General features: G+C 40.5%; 1 protein-coding gene across 2 annotated transcripts in view; it reads right to left on the bottom strand.

The window, feature by feature from the left end:
• Positions 1-17,895, bottom strand: part of FEZ2 (fasciculation and elongation protein zeta 2) — a 38,811-nt gene extending 20,916 nt beyond the window's left edge. For both annotated transcript variants that reach the window (XM_019741928.3, XM_019741937.3), the window contains exons 1-5: positions 17,604-17,895; positions 13,505-13,613; positions 6,979-7,095; positions 4,419-4,560; positions 3,076-3,344 (exon numbers count right to left, since the gene is read on the bottom strand). In XM_019741928.3, the coding sequence (XP_019597487.2) occupies positions 3,076-3,344; positions 4,419-4,560; positions 6,979-7,095; positions 13,505-13,613; positions 17,604-17,857 (891 nt within the window). In that variant the 5' untranslated portion in view covers positions 17,858-17,895. The remainder of the gene's footprint in view (positions 1-3,075; positions 3,345-4,418; positions 4,561-6,978; positions 7,096-13,504; positions 13,614-17,603) is intronic.
• Positions 17,896-19,702: the final 1,807 nt, after the last annotated feature.

Genomic DNA, 19,702 nt, shown 5'->3' with positions numbered 1-19,702 from the left:
AGCAGAATGCCCAAAACAGCACAGTCAGTTCAAAGAAATGCATGTAAGTCACCACACTGATGAACAGACACTGCCCTTCAACCATTCCAGTCTCTAACCCCGCCCCCCCACCCCTCCACCACCCCACCCACCCCCTGCTCTTCCAGATGCTGAACAACAAGACAAAGGAGACAGAAAGCTTTCTGCTCTCTTCAGCCTCCTCCAACCTCCCTTCCAAAGGGAGAGCTGGAAAAGGACATGGCAGCCTGCCTTGCCAATCAGGAAATAGCTCCCCAATAGCATCACTACTCAAGCACCTTACCCAACCTTCTGTTTTCTTGGTAACATTTATTACTACCTGAAATTATAATGTCTAGTCATTCTTTTCCTTGTTTATCGCCTGTCTCCGTCATTAGAATATAAGCTCCAGGAGGCCCTGGGCTTTGCCCCTTATTCACCTCGGGAGCTACAACATCCCTGGCACAAGGAAGACACTCTGCAAATATCTGCTGAATAAATGCATAGTTTTATCTTAGCCAACACGTAGCAGATTATTTTAAAAATTAAAACAAATCAAGATAACATTTTCCTTTTAATAAGACACTCAATATTTTCTTCCATATTTAATAGTATTTTCATGCCCCAAAGAAATTTTCTGCTCTAAATAGCAACCCTAAGACCCCAATGTTTTTTTCACTGCAGAAATGTTTGAAACAAAACATGTTTCCAAAATTAACACCTGAAGAGTTTGATTCTGCTCTATTCCCACCCAGATATTTCACTACAGTATTTGTAGACCAAAGAAAATAAGCTAGCAATTATGGATATAGTATACCAACTACAAATTAAAGCTTTGTTTCAATGAAACATGCTTAAGGAAAAATGGAAGGACATTATTCCACGTTTAAGAAAAAAGTCAAAGTCCTGCTAACAGAACAAAAAATGTCTCAGGTAGAAAGAAAAAAGTGACTAATAACATTAGAAACCAGATTAGCAGGATATCTGCAAAAAGGTCACCAATTTTTAGAAATTGGTATCACTGATGATAGCTAAGGCATAGAGATCAAGCCTTGCCGAAACTGCATGTTACATAAAATGTCTGGGAAGGTAATACTTTTTGGCACCTGTTTTCTTGAGCTACCTACCACCACTTGCAGAATCGTAAGTTTCAGGTTCCTTGTGTCACAGATGAGACAGTCTTTCTCTAATATTCTAGGCTTGAGAAAGCTAGAGGGAACTAGTATCACAAGCCTACCAAAGCCATTACTAGCCTGATTCAAGGTTTTCACACAAATAAATCAGAATTCAAGAAGCAACTTCACAAGTCCAAATATTGTGAAAAAAATTACTGTTACTATGAATCTATTTCAAGACTAAAAAAGGTTTAAGTAAGACCTAAATGCTACCTTGCCATTTCTCAATATAAATACCGTGTAAAATTAATTACACAGTGAATTCCACTGTAAGCCTTTGTATACAAGAGTTACAAAAAGAAGCCTTTAAACCCCAATACCGATAAATTTATTTTCTTAAGCCAAGTGTTAACACCAATAAATGGAGGATTTACATGTAATCCCTAAAAGCAGATAGGCAGAAATTACCAATCATGCTATGACCTTTAAACTAGGCATTTTATTTAATCGCACTGGTATAACAGGGCAATTTAAATATAATGTTTTAAAATACGAGATACAATATATTGCCCCTGATATTTTAAAGAAAACTTTCCAGGACTGTATAGCCAAACAAATGTTTTGGGTTTTTGGTGTTTCTTTTTTTTTTTTTCCAGAGTAGTCACTGAAAGTGACTAAATAGACACCTATTCGATCAATACTGCCATTTCTCAGAAACATTTTATACCACTTATCTGAGAACTTATTCAAAGGCAGTTTATAAGCTATGTCCTTTCTATGTACAAACGGACATTACGCTAAGAAAACATCCATTTACAGATAGGCCAAAAACAGTACAATGAATAGGCTATAAATGGTAAGATTCCTTTTGTTTGTATTAAATGTTCACTGGTGGCCCAGCAACCCAGAACTACATTCTGGTTCCTGGATTCCATCAGAGTCTGGTTAATGAGATCCCTTTCTCTGACAAACATTCTTTAGAAAAAACAAATCGACTTAAAAGGCAGGATTTATATTACTGCAAATCATAACAGCTGGTTTGTGGTGATCTGTATTACCATGTTATCAATATCATAAATTAAAAACGTATGTGCCCTTTAGAAAAATGGGTTCCTCTGTCTAACCCTTACACCCTAAAAATAAAATCAACGTTCCTTCACATACAAACAAGATGAAGGTGGCAAAATGTAAGGTCTCAACTGGTCCAAGCAAGATGAAAGGCCACAGGGTCAGTAAGGAAACGCATCTCATGTAATTAACAGTTAATGTTTATGATAAACTGTAATCAACTGCCATTAATAGGACCACTTAAGAAAAATTAAAAAGTGGAAAACAAAAAACTTTGTAAGAGGGTGAAAGATTCAAATATACTAACCTTGTTTTCACCAGTCAGTGACATTCTAGTCTATCAAGTACGAAGCCAGATGGCTGATGTCACCTAACTGCCTCTGACATCTTCATATTCCAACTTCGTTGATAAACCAGGAAGAAGCTACTTACAAATCAATCCGTGCTTTTAGGCTCAGCACAGTTCAGCTACCTCTAAATGCGCCACCATCTAATTTTGTATTATACAGTTCATAAGAGATAAGCAAAAATAAGAAAAATAGTACTATTCATAAGCCCACCAGCCAAACATAAAAAAAATCACTATTAACATTTTGGTGTATTAAAATGGTCACTTGCTATAAAGCTTCTTTTTCTTTAAGAAATCCTCCTCTTTTATTTCCCCTCTTCCCTCCTAAACATCTCAGTATTGAATTATCCAGATAACTGGTATATCAACAAAACACCCTTCTGAAGGAGCTGAGCACAGTGGTTGAACAAAACCCCTTTAGCGCCTGGTGAGAAGCACCCCACTCCTGCATATGTAGGCCTGGCCCGCCCACTACCGGCCTGGAGTGCTGGGATCACCATGGAAACTGTTTCCAGTGTGCGATGCCTCCTGCAAAACATCACTTACTGTGCCGGGCATATGACTTCTCTCGCTCTTCCCATTTTGAGAGCTGCCATTCTTGAGTTTCTTTTTTTTTTTGGCTGTTTCTTTGTGCTCTTTCTGTTTGTTCTGTACTTCAATGAGAACAGAAATAAAGCTGTTTTTCACTTCCTTTTCAAACTCCAGTTCATCTCGAAGAGCCAACTGCTGCACCAGCTCTTCAGAGTACTCCTTAATGGCGGTCTCAATTTCTTCCAGTAGTTCATTTAGTTCAGATACGGAGAGCCTTTTTACTCCTGTGACCAAAAGCAAAGCACAGCAGACACTAAGACAAAATTGTTTCAAGCAAGCACCACAGGGTGTTTTATGCCAAAGAGCAAAATGATCTTCTAAGCAATTAAATTGTCGTGATCACAGAACCCTTAAAACTTCTGGTGAGTAGGGGTAGGTGGGCAAAGTTATATCTCAAACGGCTGAGAAGAAAAGAATAACAAAATGTTTTTACTTGTCTAAATCAATCAATCATCCCATGAATAATACTTCACTCAAGACTGAAAAAGGAAAGACTTGTACAAGGAAAAGAATAAACACAAAAGCAGGGGACGTACAGAAAGTACCTGCTGACAAAACATCACAGGCTATTTAGCAGGGTTCTGGCACACTTCTGAAGAGAGAAGTCCATTTGAAAGAATTAAACTAAATACACATTTAATGACATATGCCCAATGTGTGAATTTTATTGAATACTGGGAAGATGAGAGGGAAGAATAATCCCTAAAGCCCCATTTCAGTTTCTTCTCAGCACTTCCCCTCATGTAAGAGAGAGAGGACATTGTTGAAGTCCTAACCCCCAGTCTCTCAGAATGTGACTCTATTTGGAGAAGGGTCTTCAAAGAGATAATTAAGCTAAAAAGAGGTCATTACAGTGGGCCCTAATGCAATGTGACTGATGCCCTTATAAAATGAGAAGATTAGCACAGATACACACACATGCAGAGGAAAGTCCATGTGAGGACCACGAGAAGACGGCCATCTGCAACCAAGGAGTGAGGCCTCAGAAGAAACCAAACCTACTGATACCTTGATCCCAGACTTCCACCCTCCAGAACTGAGGAAACACATTTCTATTGTTTAAGCCACCCAGCCTTCAGTACTTTGCTACGATAGCCCAAGCTGACTAATACAGGATTCAAAGTGAATATGACATGGCCCCTGAGCAACGATAAAAATATGCCCTGAGTATTACTGGAGGGCCAGGGAAGGGTATGCAACCAGCCTGTGAGAATCAAAGATTTCTGGAGATAGTCACACTATATGTTTGAGATGTACAAAAAAGGACACAGAGTGCTGATTTAAGTAGGGTTTCTTACTTTCTTCATAACTGCTTGTGCTAGACCTCTTAAGAGTTTGAATTTCCTGGGAAAGCATCGAAAGCCGATCTGACTGTGTGGGTGTTTCATCATCTTCTGGGTCCGGTGATTCCTGCATCATTTCTTCGATTTCTTCAATAACCTTCCAAAATATACATAGCACTGTTAATCACATACAGAGGGGCAATGATCCATCTGTAACACAGCGCTCACCAGAGCCAAGCAGAGTAGAAGTACACTGCGTTCTCCATTAACCAGCAGTGTGCAGGGGTGGGTGTTCTGAATAAGCAAATTTTGATGGTAAGAGTGAACATGGTTTATCCAAAAAATTTTACAATATACCAAACACAAAGTTCAACAGAATATGATTTAATATGTCCACCATGATTCAGTAGGTCCTATCAGATCTTGCAATGTCTGAGAAATGGTGTTACACACACATGTACGAGGTGTGATCACAAAATACGATGAATATCTAAATTAAAAAATTTATTACAGTGAAAGACACATTGCCATTAATCCCCCTCAAAATACTCGCCCTCGCTTCAAACACACTTATCCCATCGTTCTTGTACTTTCTGAAGCAGTTCTGGAAGTCCTCTTTCATGAGTGTCTTCATCCTCCATCATAACAACAGTGTCACACATCGCTTCTAGAACGGCAAGTTCTGTCAAATAAAAACATTAGGGTGTGTCCTTATCCACCTTATTCACTGGATCTGGCACCGTGCGTCTTCTGGCTCTTCCCCAAAGTCAAAATGACCATGAAAGGAAAACATTTTGAATCGATTCAGGACATCGAGGCAGCCATGACTATGCAACTAAAGACATTCATGAAAGAGGACTTCCAGAAAGTGGCAAGAACGATGGGATAAGTGTGCTCGAAGTGAGGGGAAATATTTTAAGGGGAATTAATGGTAATGTGTCTTTTACTGTAATAAATTTTTATTTAAACATTCACCATATTTTTCAATCATACCTCATATAATTTACTTCAGACATGCCAGAACCAAATCATAGTTATGGTCAAATGAAAGCAAATGACAGAAAATTTACCACGTACCACAGCAACCATTCAATATAAGCAATTTAATTGAACTGACATAAAATTTAGAAAATACAACAGTATAAAAAAACTACATGAAGCAAGAAATTACCTCTCTGGCAGCAAAATCTTCCTTTAACAGTAGGAAACAATTTTCATATATTAATTCAATGAAAGATAAAGGGATATTCAAAAATTACTTAAAATGTAGAGTTTAAAGAGGGAAAAAAAGCTGCGCAAAGCAGGGAATTTTCAGAAATACATAGGCCTTTTACACAATAACCTACTGTCATATGCAGTGTTGCTCAAATTTTACAATAGCATCTTGTCCAAAAGTTGATTCCAAAAGTTGAGGATATAAAATTCAAAGAAAATTTAAGGAAAACCATTAAAATTACTCAATAGTTAGAAAAAACAGTCCTAAGAGTTTAAACAAATAAAAAATTAGTAGAAAAAGTACAATAGGTACCAGCAGGCTTAACATGTAGCACTTGTACTAAGGAAAAACAAAAGTAAACCTGGAGGAGGTTGGGATTATGTTCATTAGTAAGATTTTCCAAAATAGGCATTGCAAAACAGTAAAATGAGACACCATTGTGGGCTACGAAATCGGTTTCTCCAACTCTTAAAAGCAGGGGTAACTTGTGTCATTCAGGCAGATTACTGGCGAGACAATGAATTCGCAGGGCCGCATGTTCCCCTGGAATAGCATGCTCTACCCCACTTAGCCCTCTAACCTACTACCTTGCTTTTGAAGCACCTCCTTCTCGCAGGCCTAGATCAAGCCGTCCACAAATATGACCAAGGAGCATCAAAATGACCCATTTTTAACCTACTCCTCCCAACTTTACCATAATGTATCTCTTTACTGACCTTATTTTTCCAGCCTAAAAATATAGTGTGGTAGAATTCACAGTCCACGTAGCCGGGGGACATTTTATTTCAGGAAGAAGTTCTTGCATCACATTTTGACAATACAGCAGAAGTGGGAAGAGTATTCAGAAAATGAGAAAGCTGATTCAACTGGTTTTAAATGAATACAAGGTTGACATTATGAGAGCATTCCACAGGAATAATGCTCACTTCTTTCCAGGGTACACAATATGTACTTCTAGTAAGTGCTAATGATTTTTACATAGGTTTTAGAGAAACTAGATAACTTCTGCACAGATATACTGCAGTTTGCCCACATCTGGTTAAATCTAAAGAAAGAAAATTGACACTATTTTTTTCTGATTTTGGGGTAAGCAATAAACCTCCATTAGTAACTCACTGTACTGTTTTAACAATGCTTATCTTGGAAAATTGCCTGTATTGGAGTATCTTCCCAACTAACATCATCTCATCGCCCTCAGATTACACAGACTTTCTTCTCGGTGGAGGAGCTAACCAGTAAGCCAGAAAATATAAGAAAAACAAGTAAACTCGAATAACCCATCACTTATTGCCACAATAAGAAATCGTTTTTCAGCCCGAGGTTCCCCTTTCCTTTCACTGATGAATTCCTCCTTTGTACCTGATCTGCAGTGAAGAGGGGCTCATCATTAACGCAGGAAACGATGATCGAATGCATATCCAGCTGTTCTCTCAACTCCTCATCGTCTGACGTATCGAAGAGCAAACTGTCACTTATCTACAACCAAATTACCCACAGTTAAAAGCTGTACCTTCTGATCACAACACAGAGTGTCTGGGTAAAGACTACAGAGGGAAGCATCTGCTGAGACTTTCCCTCCAAAGGGAGAAATGATGACAGTTGCTCCGTACCAGGCAGTGAGTGGAGTGCTTTACATATTCACCTCAAATGAGGTGGAATACAGAAATGAGAGGAATACAGAATAAACATGAAATTGCTAAGGTGCTGCGTGATCTCCTGTCGCCCAGCACAGACACAGACTTACCTGTTTTTTCCATGAGGAAGAGTGCAATAAAAGCTGACTGGTAAGTACAAAAATACAGGGCATTGGTCAGGAAGTTGTAGGGAATTATAGCGAATGGGGCGGGGGGAAGAGTAATGGGCAGGGTAAACAGCAAATGTTATTTAGTTCATCTAATAATCAGATTGGTAGATATTAAAATTCCACAGAAAACAAAGTTAGTTGCTTGCAAACTAACTTCTACCATTCAGAGTGAAAGATAAGTAGTCAACTCCCTGGCAAACAAGAACTGAGGGTCCACGAGGCTCGCTCTTAGCCCTTCCAGTTGAGCATCTCTTCTTCCAAACAAAATACCTCTGCATTCCAAAACCATCTTTGAACCTAACTGTGCTGCAGATTTGCTGTTTGCCTCACCTCTGTCTTCCACTCTGCTCTGTGCCCCAGGAGGCTGACCTTTATGGACTACTTCAGAGGATGCCCTTGCCTCCACTTCCAGGTGGGTTAAACACCACTGGCGGACAGTAGCAGGAGACTGGAAGGTGGGAGCACGAGGGCCGGGCATTGATTCTGCTGTCTGTCTCCCAGCCAGATTGCCAAAGGTTTTTTTTGTAAAAACCTTACTAGAAAACTCAGCAGATTAAAACGGACAAGTGATCGTCCATCTGTTACCTAACTAACGTGACATGACTATTCAGATGACAACTAGCACTGAAATCAGAACTCCATCCCTCAGGAAAGAGTAGCACACACTGAGTTCACAATGAACAAACGGGCATCAAGGAACTATATAAATAGCAACCATGTATGTCTCTTGGATAGTATATAATTTTAAAAGTAGTATTTTACCTGAGAAAATTATTTCACTTACCTATGCAAAGGGTGTGTGTGTGTGTGTGTGTGTGTGTGTATGTGTGTGTATGGGATTGAGGATTCAATTGAGTATGGTAGGTCTCTATTTCTACCTTAGTTCCTCATACGGGAGCACCCAGAGTTTAACGGTGAACACAACCCACAGTGAGAAACCTGCAGGTGAGATGTGCAAAGGAACACTGGTGTGCTGCCTTTCATAAAGGGAGGCTGGGAGAGGAGCCGCCTGAGCGCTCCAGTGTCTACCTACTCCCACATGGTATAATTCCATGCTGTACCACAGTGATGACATACCTCCTTGTCTACTGCTCACTGCACCATCAGCCTTGGAAAGGCCTGGCCATGACCTTCTGTGTTATCATGAAATTTCAGAACACTGTGCAAGAAAAAGAACCCAAACATTCCCAGAGAGAAAAAAACCATCACCTTAAAAGGATCAGGAATCAAAATGTCCCTTGAATTCTCAATAGCAACAACAGAAGCTAGCAAACAATCAATGTAATTCCCTTGTTTCCATTAATTCCACTCTAGAATCCTAATATCCAGCTAAACTAACAATTAGCTGGGGACTTAGAATAAAGAAATTTTTACACATTCAACTCCTCAGAGATTTACCTCTTATGCACCCTTTCTCAGAAAGCTACTGCAGAATATGCTCCATTAAAACCAAGAGGAAACCCAAAAAGAAAGCAGACATGGGATCTAACACAAGAAAGAGGTGAACAGAATTCTTGTAATAATAGTGAAGATTCCAGAATGGTGGCTGTGGAACTCAACTAGACAGTAATCAGTTTAGATTAGAGCTGTTAACGACAAAGGGCATCAAGAAAAGCATGAAAGAAAGATAAAGAGGAGAGAGACTACCTAGTGTATTTCAATTACTAAAATGAGTTTTATAGCTGTGCTGAGACTGAATAAGTGAGCTAAACTAAATAAACCACAAAAAGGCAATTATTATTACCCTAAGGGAAAAAATTACAAGAGAAAATTTAATCATAATGTACTAAAATGGGCCAAGTGTCAATATTTAAATAGTAAATAAAAGTGCTGATTAATCACTTAACCAAATATTGTGACATAATTACATTGGGAAGATAGGGGAAGGGTATGTTTTTGTGAGGGTTATGTTGTTGTGGTTGGAGGGAAGACGATGAGAGAGCTAAGCCCTCATCCTCTGGGTAGAAAGTAAATGGATCAAGTCTAAAACTGAAAAATAAAATCAAGTAAAATGCTATGAGTATGCTATCTGTTAGAAGAAAAGTTGAAGTAGTTCAAAGTGGTTGCCTCTAGTCGGTGGAAATCAAACATGGAGTAAGAAGGGCAGAGGCTGCATTTTCATGTAAAGTCTGATAGTTCTAGTCTACTTTTTAAACTACGACAGTTAGCCTCTTTTTATTTTCTTTTTATTAAATTTATTAGGGTGACAATTGTTAGTAAAATTACATAGATTTCAGGTGTACAATTCTGTATTACATCATCTATAAATCACATTGTGACAGTTAGCCTCTTAATAAGAAAGGAGAAAGGTCAAGAGATAGGCTCTTGATGAGAGAATGTTTGTTTTCAAGATTGGACAAGTAGAGATGAAAAATTCCACAATATGATCCTAAGGGTGTATGAAGGAGGTGAAGTAAGACCTAACAATTATCTTTGCTGATCCTCAGATTTCAACACACACCCACAAATCACTCTTCTATATTGTAACGTGAGGACCATAGTTTTATTTTTCCCCTTCTAGACAAATAAAAGTTGTTATTTGAAAATTAATCCCAAGGAGGATGTTATTATCTTCTTTCTGTTTCTACTCTTGAAGATATAAAGGTACATAAAGTCCAAGTCCTTGAAAAAATGCTCATGGTAGGAGGAAGAAAATGGCATACGAGATATTTGCTCCTAAGGCACAATGATTCAGAAGCATTCCATTATATAAGCACAGTCAAGAAAGGCACTGGATTTAGAATAGGTTTGCAGCTATTGCCAAAACACATGACTGATACCAGCAAGCCATGAGAATAAATTTCCATGACAACAGAAATAATGATCCCAGATCATCTTTCCACAGAGGGAGCCAAGCCCATTCCCCACAGAGATGGCATATGCTAAGAGCTGGAATCCCTTTCGAGCTTTGAAAACTAACCTTGGCTGTCATAAGTCTCATTATTCACTCTCCCATTCGGCATCAATGTGCCTTGTCTTTTCCAAGCATTCCCATCACTCCTTCCTGTGCCAGGGTTAGATACAGAGCTGCTGTTTCCCTCCATGAAACTGAAGCTGCCTCAAATGGAAAAAATGTGCCCATGGAAGAATTTGGACTGTACTAGATGGCTTACTCTAGAAAAGGCCCATGAAATAAGTGTGCCAGGTTAAACGTCAATGAAAGGAAATTTTAAAACTGAAACCTAGCAAACTATGGTTTTCTTGAATGTCTTTCTCATCCCAATGTCAAAGAAATTTCTTCTACCTTTGCCAAATTAATTTCCTATAGACCCTGTTTTACAACTGGAACAATCTAAAGAGTGCTCCCAGCAGGTAAATTTTGCATAGTTCCGTTATGGAAAGAATAGAGCACACAGTTGGCAATAATAAATACAATACCTTGCCCAGGTTAAAAAAAAAATCAATTATATGCTATCTAATAGAATAATATGGTTGCTTCTTACATAGTTCCTTGTTGCCCGTTTATTCTTCAGGAATTTAATGTGTGCTACCCATTCCCAAGGAACAGAATTCTAATTTCAGTTCTATTCATCACCTGGGTAGTTGTGTCAAGATAGACAGATGATACACAGATGACCACTGGTTGTTTTCATCTGCTGAGTTTTCCAGGTAAGGCTTTCACAGTGAGTACTCGTACTAAACTCCAAGTCATGACTAACCACGACCCTAACTGTACCATTGCTCTGGCATTGAAAACAGTAGTCAAAAGACAGGAAAAGGGAGTAACTTTCCAAAAGGCAATCTAACAAGACACATATTTTATTCAGTGAAACTGCACTAGAGTGTTTCATTCATGCTGCTAATATACTTCCCTTTCAAAATACAAGAAGACCTTTCCTACGCTATTTTTTCATATGTCAAACAAAAAAGTACTCGTTGACTGGCTATTGTCAATGCAGCACTATGTTAAATAATATAGAATATATATATATATTTTAAAGATTTCCCATCATGGTCTCTGACCTTACAGTCTGACAAGATTACTCGTTCTCTCCTCAAACAGTTGTCTTAGTGCCCACTATGTGCCAGGCGCAGTGGTAGTTACTAAAAAGACAACTACAACGACACTGATCAGAAGTCACAATCTAATGACAGACCCAAAAACATGCTTAATAAGAGAAATAGGCCGTGACCTGAGACGTGGACAAAGTGCTGCAGGAACGAGCACCCAGGAGACAATGGGGCTGAATTCTATGGGATGGTAAGTGCTGTAAGGTGTTCATACCCCCACAGTGTAACTGATTCCCACAGAGAGAAGTGCATTTTCCTTCCGTGGAGGGATTTAGGCCATGGCTAAGTGACGTCTGTCAGATATGCAGTAGGTGGGGATTCCCCCCCCCCCACCAAGTGAGAGGTTGGATTAAGTGTCCTTTAAAGTCCCTTCCAACTCTAAAATTATGCAATTCCATGAGATCAGCAAAGGCTAAAACAGTAATAGGAAGCTTCAGAGCGTAACGGAAACTTGAACTAAATTTCAAAATGATAGCTAAGGTCTAAATAAACAGAAGACAGAGCATAAGGTTATTTTGTGGTATTCCTTTTCACTACAGGTATGTCAGGTCACTCTATAAGACAGCGGAAGGGGGTCAACAATTGGAACAAAAAGTAAGAATTCTGTATCTACTAGAATGTTAGGAAGCACAGTCAGAATTCTGTATTTTACTAGAAAATAATAGTCAGCAAGCTTTTCCGAATCAGGTATTTTAAAAAATCATTCTCACAAAACATTAACAATACCATTTCAAATACTGACAGCCCTACTATATTAAACTCCTAGCATTTGCTCAAATATACTAATGAAATATACAGCATGCCAAAATATCTAGCATGAGTTTATAGTTATTTGATGAGAAACTTAAAATTATCAGGCCCTGAAACATAATTTAGCTACATTTCTCATCAGCTTTAAACACTGTGCTTTTCCACGTAAAGCCCTTTTCTTCCCTTTGCTGACTCCTTCCTATCCTATCGCCTGAGCTCACACTTCTCACTCAAGGCATGTTCACTTTACAATACCAAGACAAACAGAGCAGCCTCAGGTAGCTGAGAACACGTGAAAAAGCCAAGCACTGAAATGTCTTCTAAAGGTACCCCAATATTCACAGGAACACAGTCTTTGGGCACCATGCCAAGTCACTGAATTCATCAGAAAGTTTACCCTGCAGATATTCCAGTGCTCTCCACACAGGCATGTGCCCATCACAACACCTGAGCCAACGGCTGACTGCATACACCACGGTGGTGCCGTAAGATTATAATGGAGCTGAAAAATTCCCACCGTCTAGTCACGTCACAGTGGAACGCATTACTCAGGTGTTGGTGGCGATGCTGGTGTAAACCAACCTACTGTGCTGCCAGGCGTAAAAAAGGATGGCACATACAATTATGTACAGTACGTAATACCTGATAATGATAATACATGATTACCATACTGGTTTATGTACTTACTATGCTATACTTTTCATCGTTATTTTGCAGTGTACTCTTCCTATTTAAAAAAAAAAGAAGGTATGCTGTAAAAAGTGTACCATGTTATGCAGGCAGAGGCCTCATACATCTCATGCTTACTGTGTCTCTTGATTGCAACATTTTCTCTTGTGTTTGATTTAGTCTCGTGTTTTATACAATAACAGGCCATACAGGCTTGTAGCCTAGCAGCAATAGGCTCTACCATACAGCCTACGTGTGCAGTAGACTCTGCCAGCTAGGTCTGTGTAAGTGCCCTCTGTGACGTTTGCACGACAAAATCGCCTAATAATGCATTTCTCAGAAGATATCCCGGGCGCTAAATGGCGCACGACTGTATATTTATTTTAACCAACTAGGATTCTCACTGAACACATCAAAATTGTATTATTTAAGCTGGAAAAAATGCTGGTCATTCACCTTTAAATACAGGTGATAGCAACTTAGCTAGACATAAGAAAGGGAGCATGTGCTGGGGAAGAATTAGAGGAATGTGCTAGCAAGTTGACTGTGGCAACAGAGGGCCACTAATTGCTACAAGTTTGGAAATGCTACTTTTTAGTTTCATTATCAGAATCAGTTATTGACAAATGATTGGTTCATTTCCTAACTTACCCCTTTTTCTGACAGGTTGAGAGTAAGCAAGTGCAAGGTCCTGGTACGGGACGACTTCCAGTCCACAGGCATTACATTCCCGTAATTATCTGTCAGGGCATTCCAAATCCTTAAAAAGAAGAAGACTACAGTCCATGAAAATTAACATCTTATATGTCTTTTACTAAACAAATATCCAGTACTATAGTGAAAGAAGAAAAAAAAAAAATCAAAGCAAATAAACAAATAAATAAAAGGTCTATTGTTTCTCAGAAAAACATCAACAAGGCTAAATGAAAATCATATAATTGGGCTGACAAGAAGTCCTGAGGGAAGGTGAAGTGAAATGGAAAACTCTCCCAAAGTTGACAGCTGACACTTCCACTGTACTATGTGCCAGGCACTATTCTAAACAATTTACATATATTAACTCATTGCATTCTCAAAAACATTATGAAGAACCATTATTATTCCCATTTTACAGATGAGAAAACTGAAGCATAGGGAGGTTAAATAATGTTTCCCAAGCCACACCGGTAGTAAATACACTGAGCTGTACACTTTTCCTTCTATAACTTTGAAACATGTAGACCATTTCATAGAGTGAATAATCTCTCTCTAACCAAAGGTTTGTTATCCTTTCTGGAGAAAGGATTCAGTTGCAATGTGAGATCAGGGTTTAATATCTAATCTGTAATATAATAGGCTAAGAACTAAGACTGATAAAATGAAAGGGGAAAGGAAGGGAGGTTATATCTAATGCATACAGGTTATATCTAATGCAGTTATCCCACCTTAACACCAAACAGCATTAGGGGGGAGGGCAATAGAACACGTGACTAAAAGTCAGGAAACACGGACTCTCATCTCCACTCTTCCTTAAGCAATGAGTCTTTGGTGGCATCCTTTAACTTCTCTATGTATTTGCCACCTTCTATAAAAAGAGAGGCTTGGACAAAAGAAACAGACATTCCTCCTAGCTCTATTACTCTAAGCATTCATTTAAATGAGTTGTATTGAAGAAAGTCCTAAATCACACCAGATAAGGACAGATGAACTCCAATTTCATGACCAAAATTCAAGTTTCAGTACCAAAGTAATAATCAGTATAACAAAACATGATATTGTATGAAAAAAAAAAAAAAGTTCAGAGATGTAAATGAGATGAAATTTAATTGGGGTAAGTAAAAGTAAATATTACACAGAGTTACACATATCCATGTCATTAAAAAAGGAAAAACCTAACATTTATAACAGGTATCTAATTGTGAATAAACCTTAAATAATTGGGTGGGGTGTTTTTTTTCCCTAAGTTTGTAAGCCACTAGGACAGAAAAGCAAGACCACTAGAGGCACAAAAATAGGAATGCAAGCTTCAAAATAAAGTAGCAACATACTTGATTTAATAAACTGGGATTTGGTGTTACAGAGATGAAGCAATGGGGCCACAACTGCCAAAAAAAAAATCCTAAAATTATGTCTGGCTTTGGAACACACAGTAGCCTCAATGAAAATGTGAACCCAAAGGCTCTAGAACACTGTTTACCTGCAAACCCCCTAAATGCATGGCTCGTTCCTATTGCCCTCTCTGTTGGAATCATAATCTCCTCTAATGCCAACATGCCAACGACACTTCTGGACTGCTAACCTTGCTGCATTTCTGCCCTACACCTCCCTGGGTAAAAGATTTTTAAATCCTGAATAACTGACTACATACCTAACCCTGGTCAGGAACTCGAGTAGGATATTCGAGTAGGTGAAGACAATCCAGAGTTTGGGGGAATTACTTGTTTGCCCCTTCTTAAATGAGGCTGTAATAATAGGGCAAATGGAGCAGAATACGACTTCACCTAGAAAAGTGACCGTGCCCGAATTTGATATTCCAAGAAAGGGAAGGACAATCAGCCGTCCTCTACCTCCACCAAGGTCAGAACAATTGTAGTTGGAAGGAGGCAGGGCCAACTAAAGGGAAAGATTGCTAGAATTCTCCAGTCAAAACATGAATTGCCTTTATCCTTATCATACTGTGTTACAAACAGTCATAAACAACTGGCAAGATAGCTCTGTTCCAAGGAGGTCAAAGTCCTGCTGACACTAAATCCTACAAGAGACTCGTATAAAGTAAAACCTTAGCGGATAAGTACCATCCCTGTATTTAACCAAAACTAAAACTGGGACTCAGAGAAGTTAAGTAACACGCCCTACGGAAAGGCAGTATCTGAGTGAAAGAATTTCAACTCTTTCTGAAGGAGCAGAAAGGGACTCTATATAGTAATGGAGTGCAGATTTGTGCAACAGAACGGGGATGAGAAGGCCCTGGAAAAGAGAGATTTCTTATGCATTCCCAAATCAAGCGACACACATTACCAACATATCATCAACTAAAAACCATTGTCAAGGGTAACAAAATTCTTTAAGTTTTACATCAACCTATGATTTATACTACTTTCCAGACAGTACAGGCAAAGCAAAAATAACTTTATCTGTGTACAATCAATCCCAAATACGTAATATAATTTTTAAATCTAGAATATGTCCTGAGTCTAGTGATTCAGAGTATATAAATCTACATATTCAGAGGGTATCTAGTATATAAAACATTACCTTCTCTTTCAGAAATAGACTTTCAGAAATGTCATATTTTGCCACTGACTGCATGCCTATCTGTGTGTATAAAATCCAATCATAAAATCTTCCCTCTATGCCTCAACACAGAACAGAGGTATCAGTGAAAAGATATGCTCTCCAAGCAAAAATGGGCCGGAACTACTGCTAAGCCATGTTTACAGGCACTCATCGCCAAGCCAAGCCCCTTTTCTCAAGCTTCCTACTTTATTCCTGATAAATCTGCTGCACAGAGCAAAGGAGACCGTCCCACTAGAAGCCCCATTCTGTGCCCGTGGAGCCTTCCCTCTCAAGAATTCTTCCCTAACCTCTAAAATCTCCATGCCAGCAATGTTCCGAAAACCCAGCCCTACCCAGGTCCTCAGTGTTTACTCCATTAATTTCACTCTCAGCCTCTGCAGGGGTTCCTCTCCCCCTACATTACATTATGCTAGTTTCTTTCACTCTCACCATTTCTTCATCCGCTTTTTGAGGTAATACTTTGGTACACAATTACCACCTTTATTTAACCAAGTTATAATTGGGGTTCAAAGTGGTTAAATAAAGTGCCCCCAGAAACTCTATCTCTTCCTTCCCCCAGTTCTCATACACGCCTGTGAACTTCGTATCATTGCACTTTGATTTTTTAATAATTACCTGCTTATGCACTGGTCCCCCACCAAACTAGTAGATCCTTGCTATTAATAACCAGATCTTTTCCTTTTTGCCTCTGTGGGGGCCTGCGCTCTACCTGGGTTTTCAGATCGACCTAATAAATTCCTGTAGCATAAATGCTGCTCCAGCCTTACCTTTGCACGTGCTACATCCTCGAACTAGAATGCTAAATCTTTCTTCACCTGCCAGGAAAACTCCCACTCACTCGTCAGGTTCCAGTTTTCCCATTTCTTTCTCTACGAAGTCTTTCCTGACTCTCCCCACCCTCCCCACACTCACACCCTTTTAAATCTTCTAAATTTTACATATATCCATTAAAGCATTTGCCACACCCAGACAAATATTTGTTTACAAATCTAGCTCCTATCCTAGGTTGTGCCCTACTTGAGAGGGGCTGTCATCTCGGTATTCCCAGCGCAAAGCAGCCTCTGGCACGTACCGGGCGCTTAATAAACATGCTGGTCGAATGAATGAATCGCTAAACCTGTGCCCGAGGTGGTGCTGCCTCTTACTACGGGCTCCGTACAAGGAGGCTCCCCTCTAAACCTAACAAGGGTCGGTTTCCAGAAAGGAGGAGGAGGAGAGCACTGGAGGAGGTTTAAGGGAGTGAGGGGAGCAGAGGAGCTGGGGATTTAAATCGCAGAGCGCTCAGCGGCCCGAAGCCCGGGGGAGGGAGCTGGAAGAGCCGGGAGGGGCGGAGAAGCGGGAGCCGGCAGAGGCGGAAGGAGGGCGAGGGGAGGAGCCTGCGGCCAGAGTCCCGCCGAGGCTGCGGACCGAGGGCCAGCGGGCAGGGTGAGGGCTGGGGAGGCTCCCGCCCGCTCCCCGCCGGGCCCGCACTCACTCGTCCCCCTGCAGGAGGCTGCACTCGGTGATGGGCCGCACGGCCGTCCTCGGGGGCTCGGCGCCCGGACCCGAGGGGCGGAAACACAGGCTCAGCTTCTCCTCCAAGCTGCAGGCCAGCGCCGGAAAACCGTCGCCTTCCCCGCCCGGCCCTGCCCCGGCCTCGGAGCTCGCGTTACAGTTCTCCTGGTCCTGGAGGCTCCGGGCCGGCTCCTGGAACTCATAGAAATCCTGCCAGTCCCCGTCCGCCGCCATCGCCGCCCGGTGCCGTCCCGCGCCCCGCCCTGCTCCGCCGTCAGGCCCCACCCTCGGAGCCCCGCCCCCGCCGAGGCCCCGCCCCCGCTGGGCCGCCCTGGCGTGGAACTGTCCTGGGCTGCTCAGCCTAGGGTCTTCCCTTTTCCCGAATATTTTCCGAGTTGACCCGGGGTCCCTGTAGAAAGGAAAACCTTAACTGAGTTCAGTCACTTCTTATAGTCTCTATCACTCAGGAGTAGCTTCCTCTTAGTTTTCCTTAGTTGAAACGTGGCCTAAATGTGGCTAAAATACAGGGCTTCTCTAAAATTGTGACTTAGTGTCATATTATGCACGAAGTCATTTCCCCAGGGTAACCTGCTCCTTTTGTACCTTCCCAACTAGAATCAGTTGGAAATGCTTAAGTGATACCGAAATTCACTGCACAAATACTTTAGGTCTCCCACATGCAAAGTTCTTGTTAGACTCTCTGGAACATACAAACATGAATAATTATGTGAGTTAATGCTTGCAAATAATTATGAGTTAATACTTGCAAAGTACTTAGAACAGTGCCTAACAGTACCATATGTGTATTTTATATAAGTAATACATGGCTGCTCCCTACAAGGGGCTTACAATGTAGTTGTAGAGATAAGATTCAGAGGAAACCCTTTATACGAAATAAAAAGTGGGTATGATTGGGAGAGTCACTGTTTAATGGGTATACTGTTTCAGTTTTGCAAGATGAAAAGAGTTCTAGAGAGGGATGGTAGTGATGATTGCCCAAAAATATAAATGTATTTAATACCATTGAGATGTACACTTAAAATGGTGAAGATGATATTTTTATGTTATGTGTATTTTCCAATTAAAAAAAATTGGGGGCAAAAGTATGATTATAAGGGAATGTGAACATGTAAAGGCAATAAATACCTAGGAATGGGTCGTGTGGGGTGTCCAGCGGGGTCTCTGCTCCTGCTCCCCGCAAGAGAACGCAGGATATGGTGAGGCCAAAGTGGAATACCCACGGAGCCATAGGTAGGGGAGTCATACCACTATATTCTCGCTGGCGGCTGGGTTGGAGAAACAGGAAACAGGAGCCACACAATTCTCAACCCTCGCTGTGCTGCTTGCAGGCTCAGCCACCATCTTCTTGCTAGCCCCCATTTGCTGCTAGCGTAGCCACAGCAGTTATATTAGTGGCCAATGGCTCACTGGTTACAGCTGACGGCCAACTAGCCACAGCTGATGGCCATCCAATCACAGTTGATGGCCATTTACTACCTGAGCCCAGCACCTTTCTACGTGAGGCTGAGAGCCTGGAAACTGCACTTGGGGCTCTGTCCCCACAGAATGTTACCAGACAAGGGTTTGCTGCACCATGTACACAGAAGCCAATACTATGGCACTGACTTTTGAGAAAAGAAAGGAGCTTTATTTCTGAATGGGTTCGCAAGAAGACAGGAGGAAAGGCTCAAATCTTGTCCTCCTGACCCAGCATTCAGGGTGGAGTTTTAAGGGATAACAAATGTTACTCATGAGTGGTGTATCCAAGGTTTAAACTTTGGTTCTGGGTCTTGTTAAACAGAATAGGACCAGTCTGAGCTGGTCGAAGGTTACAGTAGTTGATAGGCATTATCTCTTTGGACTGTAGTAATCACATACTTTATTAGGTACACAACTCATCTTTCGAAAAACAAATCCTGAGTTATAATAGAAAATAAGAGTTTTCCCAGTATGCTTGATCCATATCTTGACAGCACGGAAACCTATCCTCAAGAATACATGTTAATACCAAAATTTCCTATTTACTATGCCAATGAATGTTGTCTCATATTTCAATGATTTGTCCCATGTTAAACAAAA

The sequence above is a fragment of the Rhinolophus sinicus genome, chromosome 2 (assembly GCF_057876585.1).
Source record: "Rhinolophus sinicus isolate RSI-liver-muscle chromosome 2, RSI-T2T, whole genome shotgun sequence".
NCBI lineage: Eukaryota > Metazoa > Chordata > Mammalia > Chiroptera > Rhinolophidae > Rhinolophus > Rhinolophus sinicus.
This window is presented reverse-complemented; position numbering and strand designations above follow the sequence as displayed.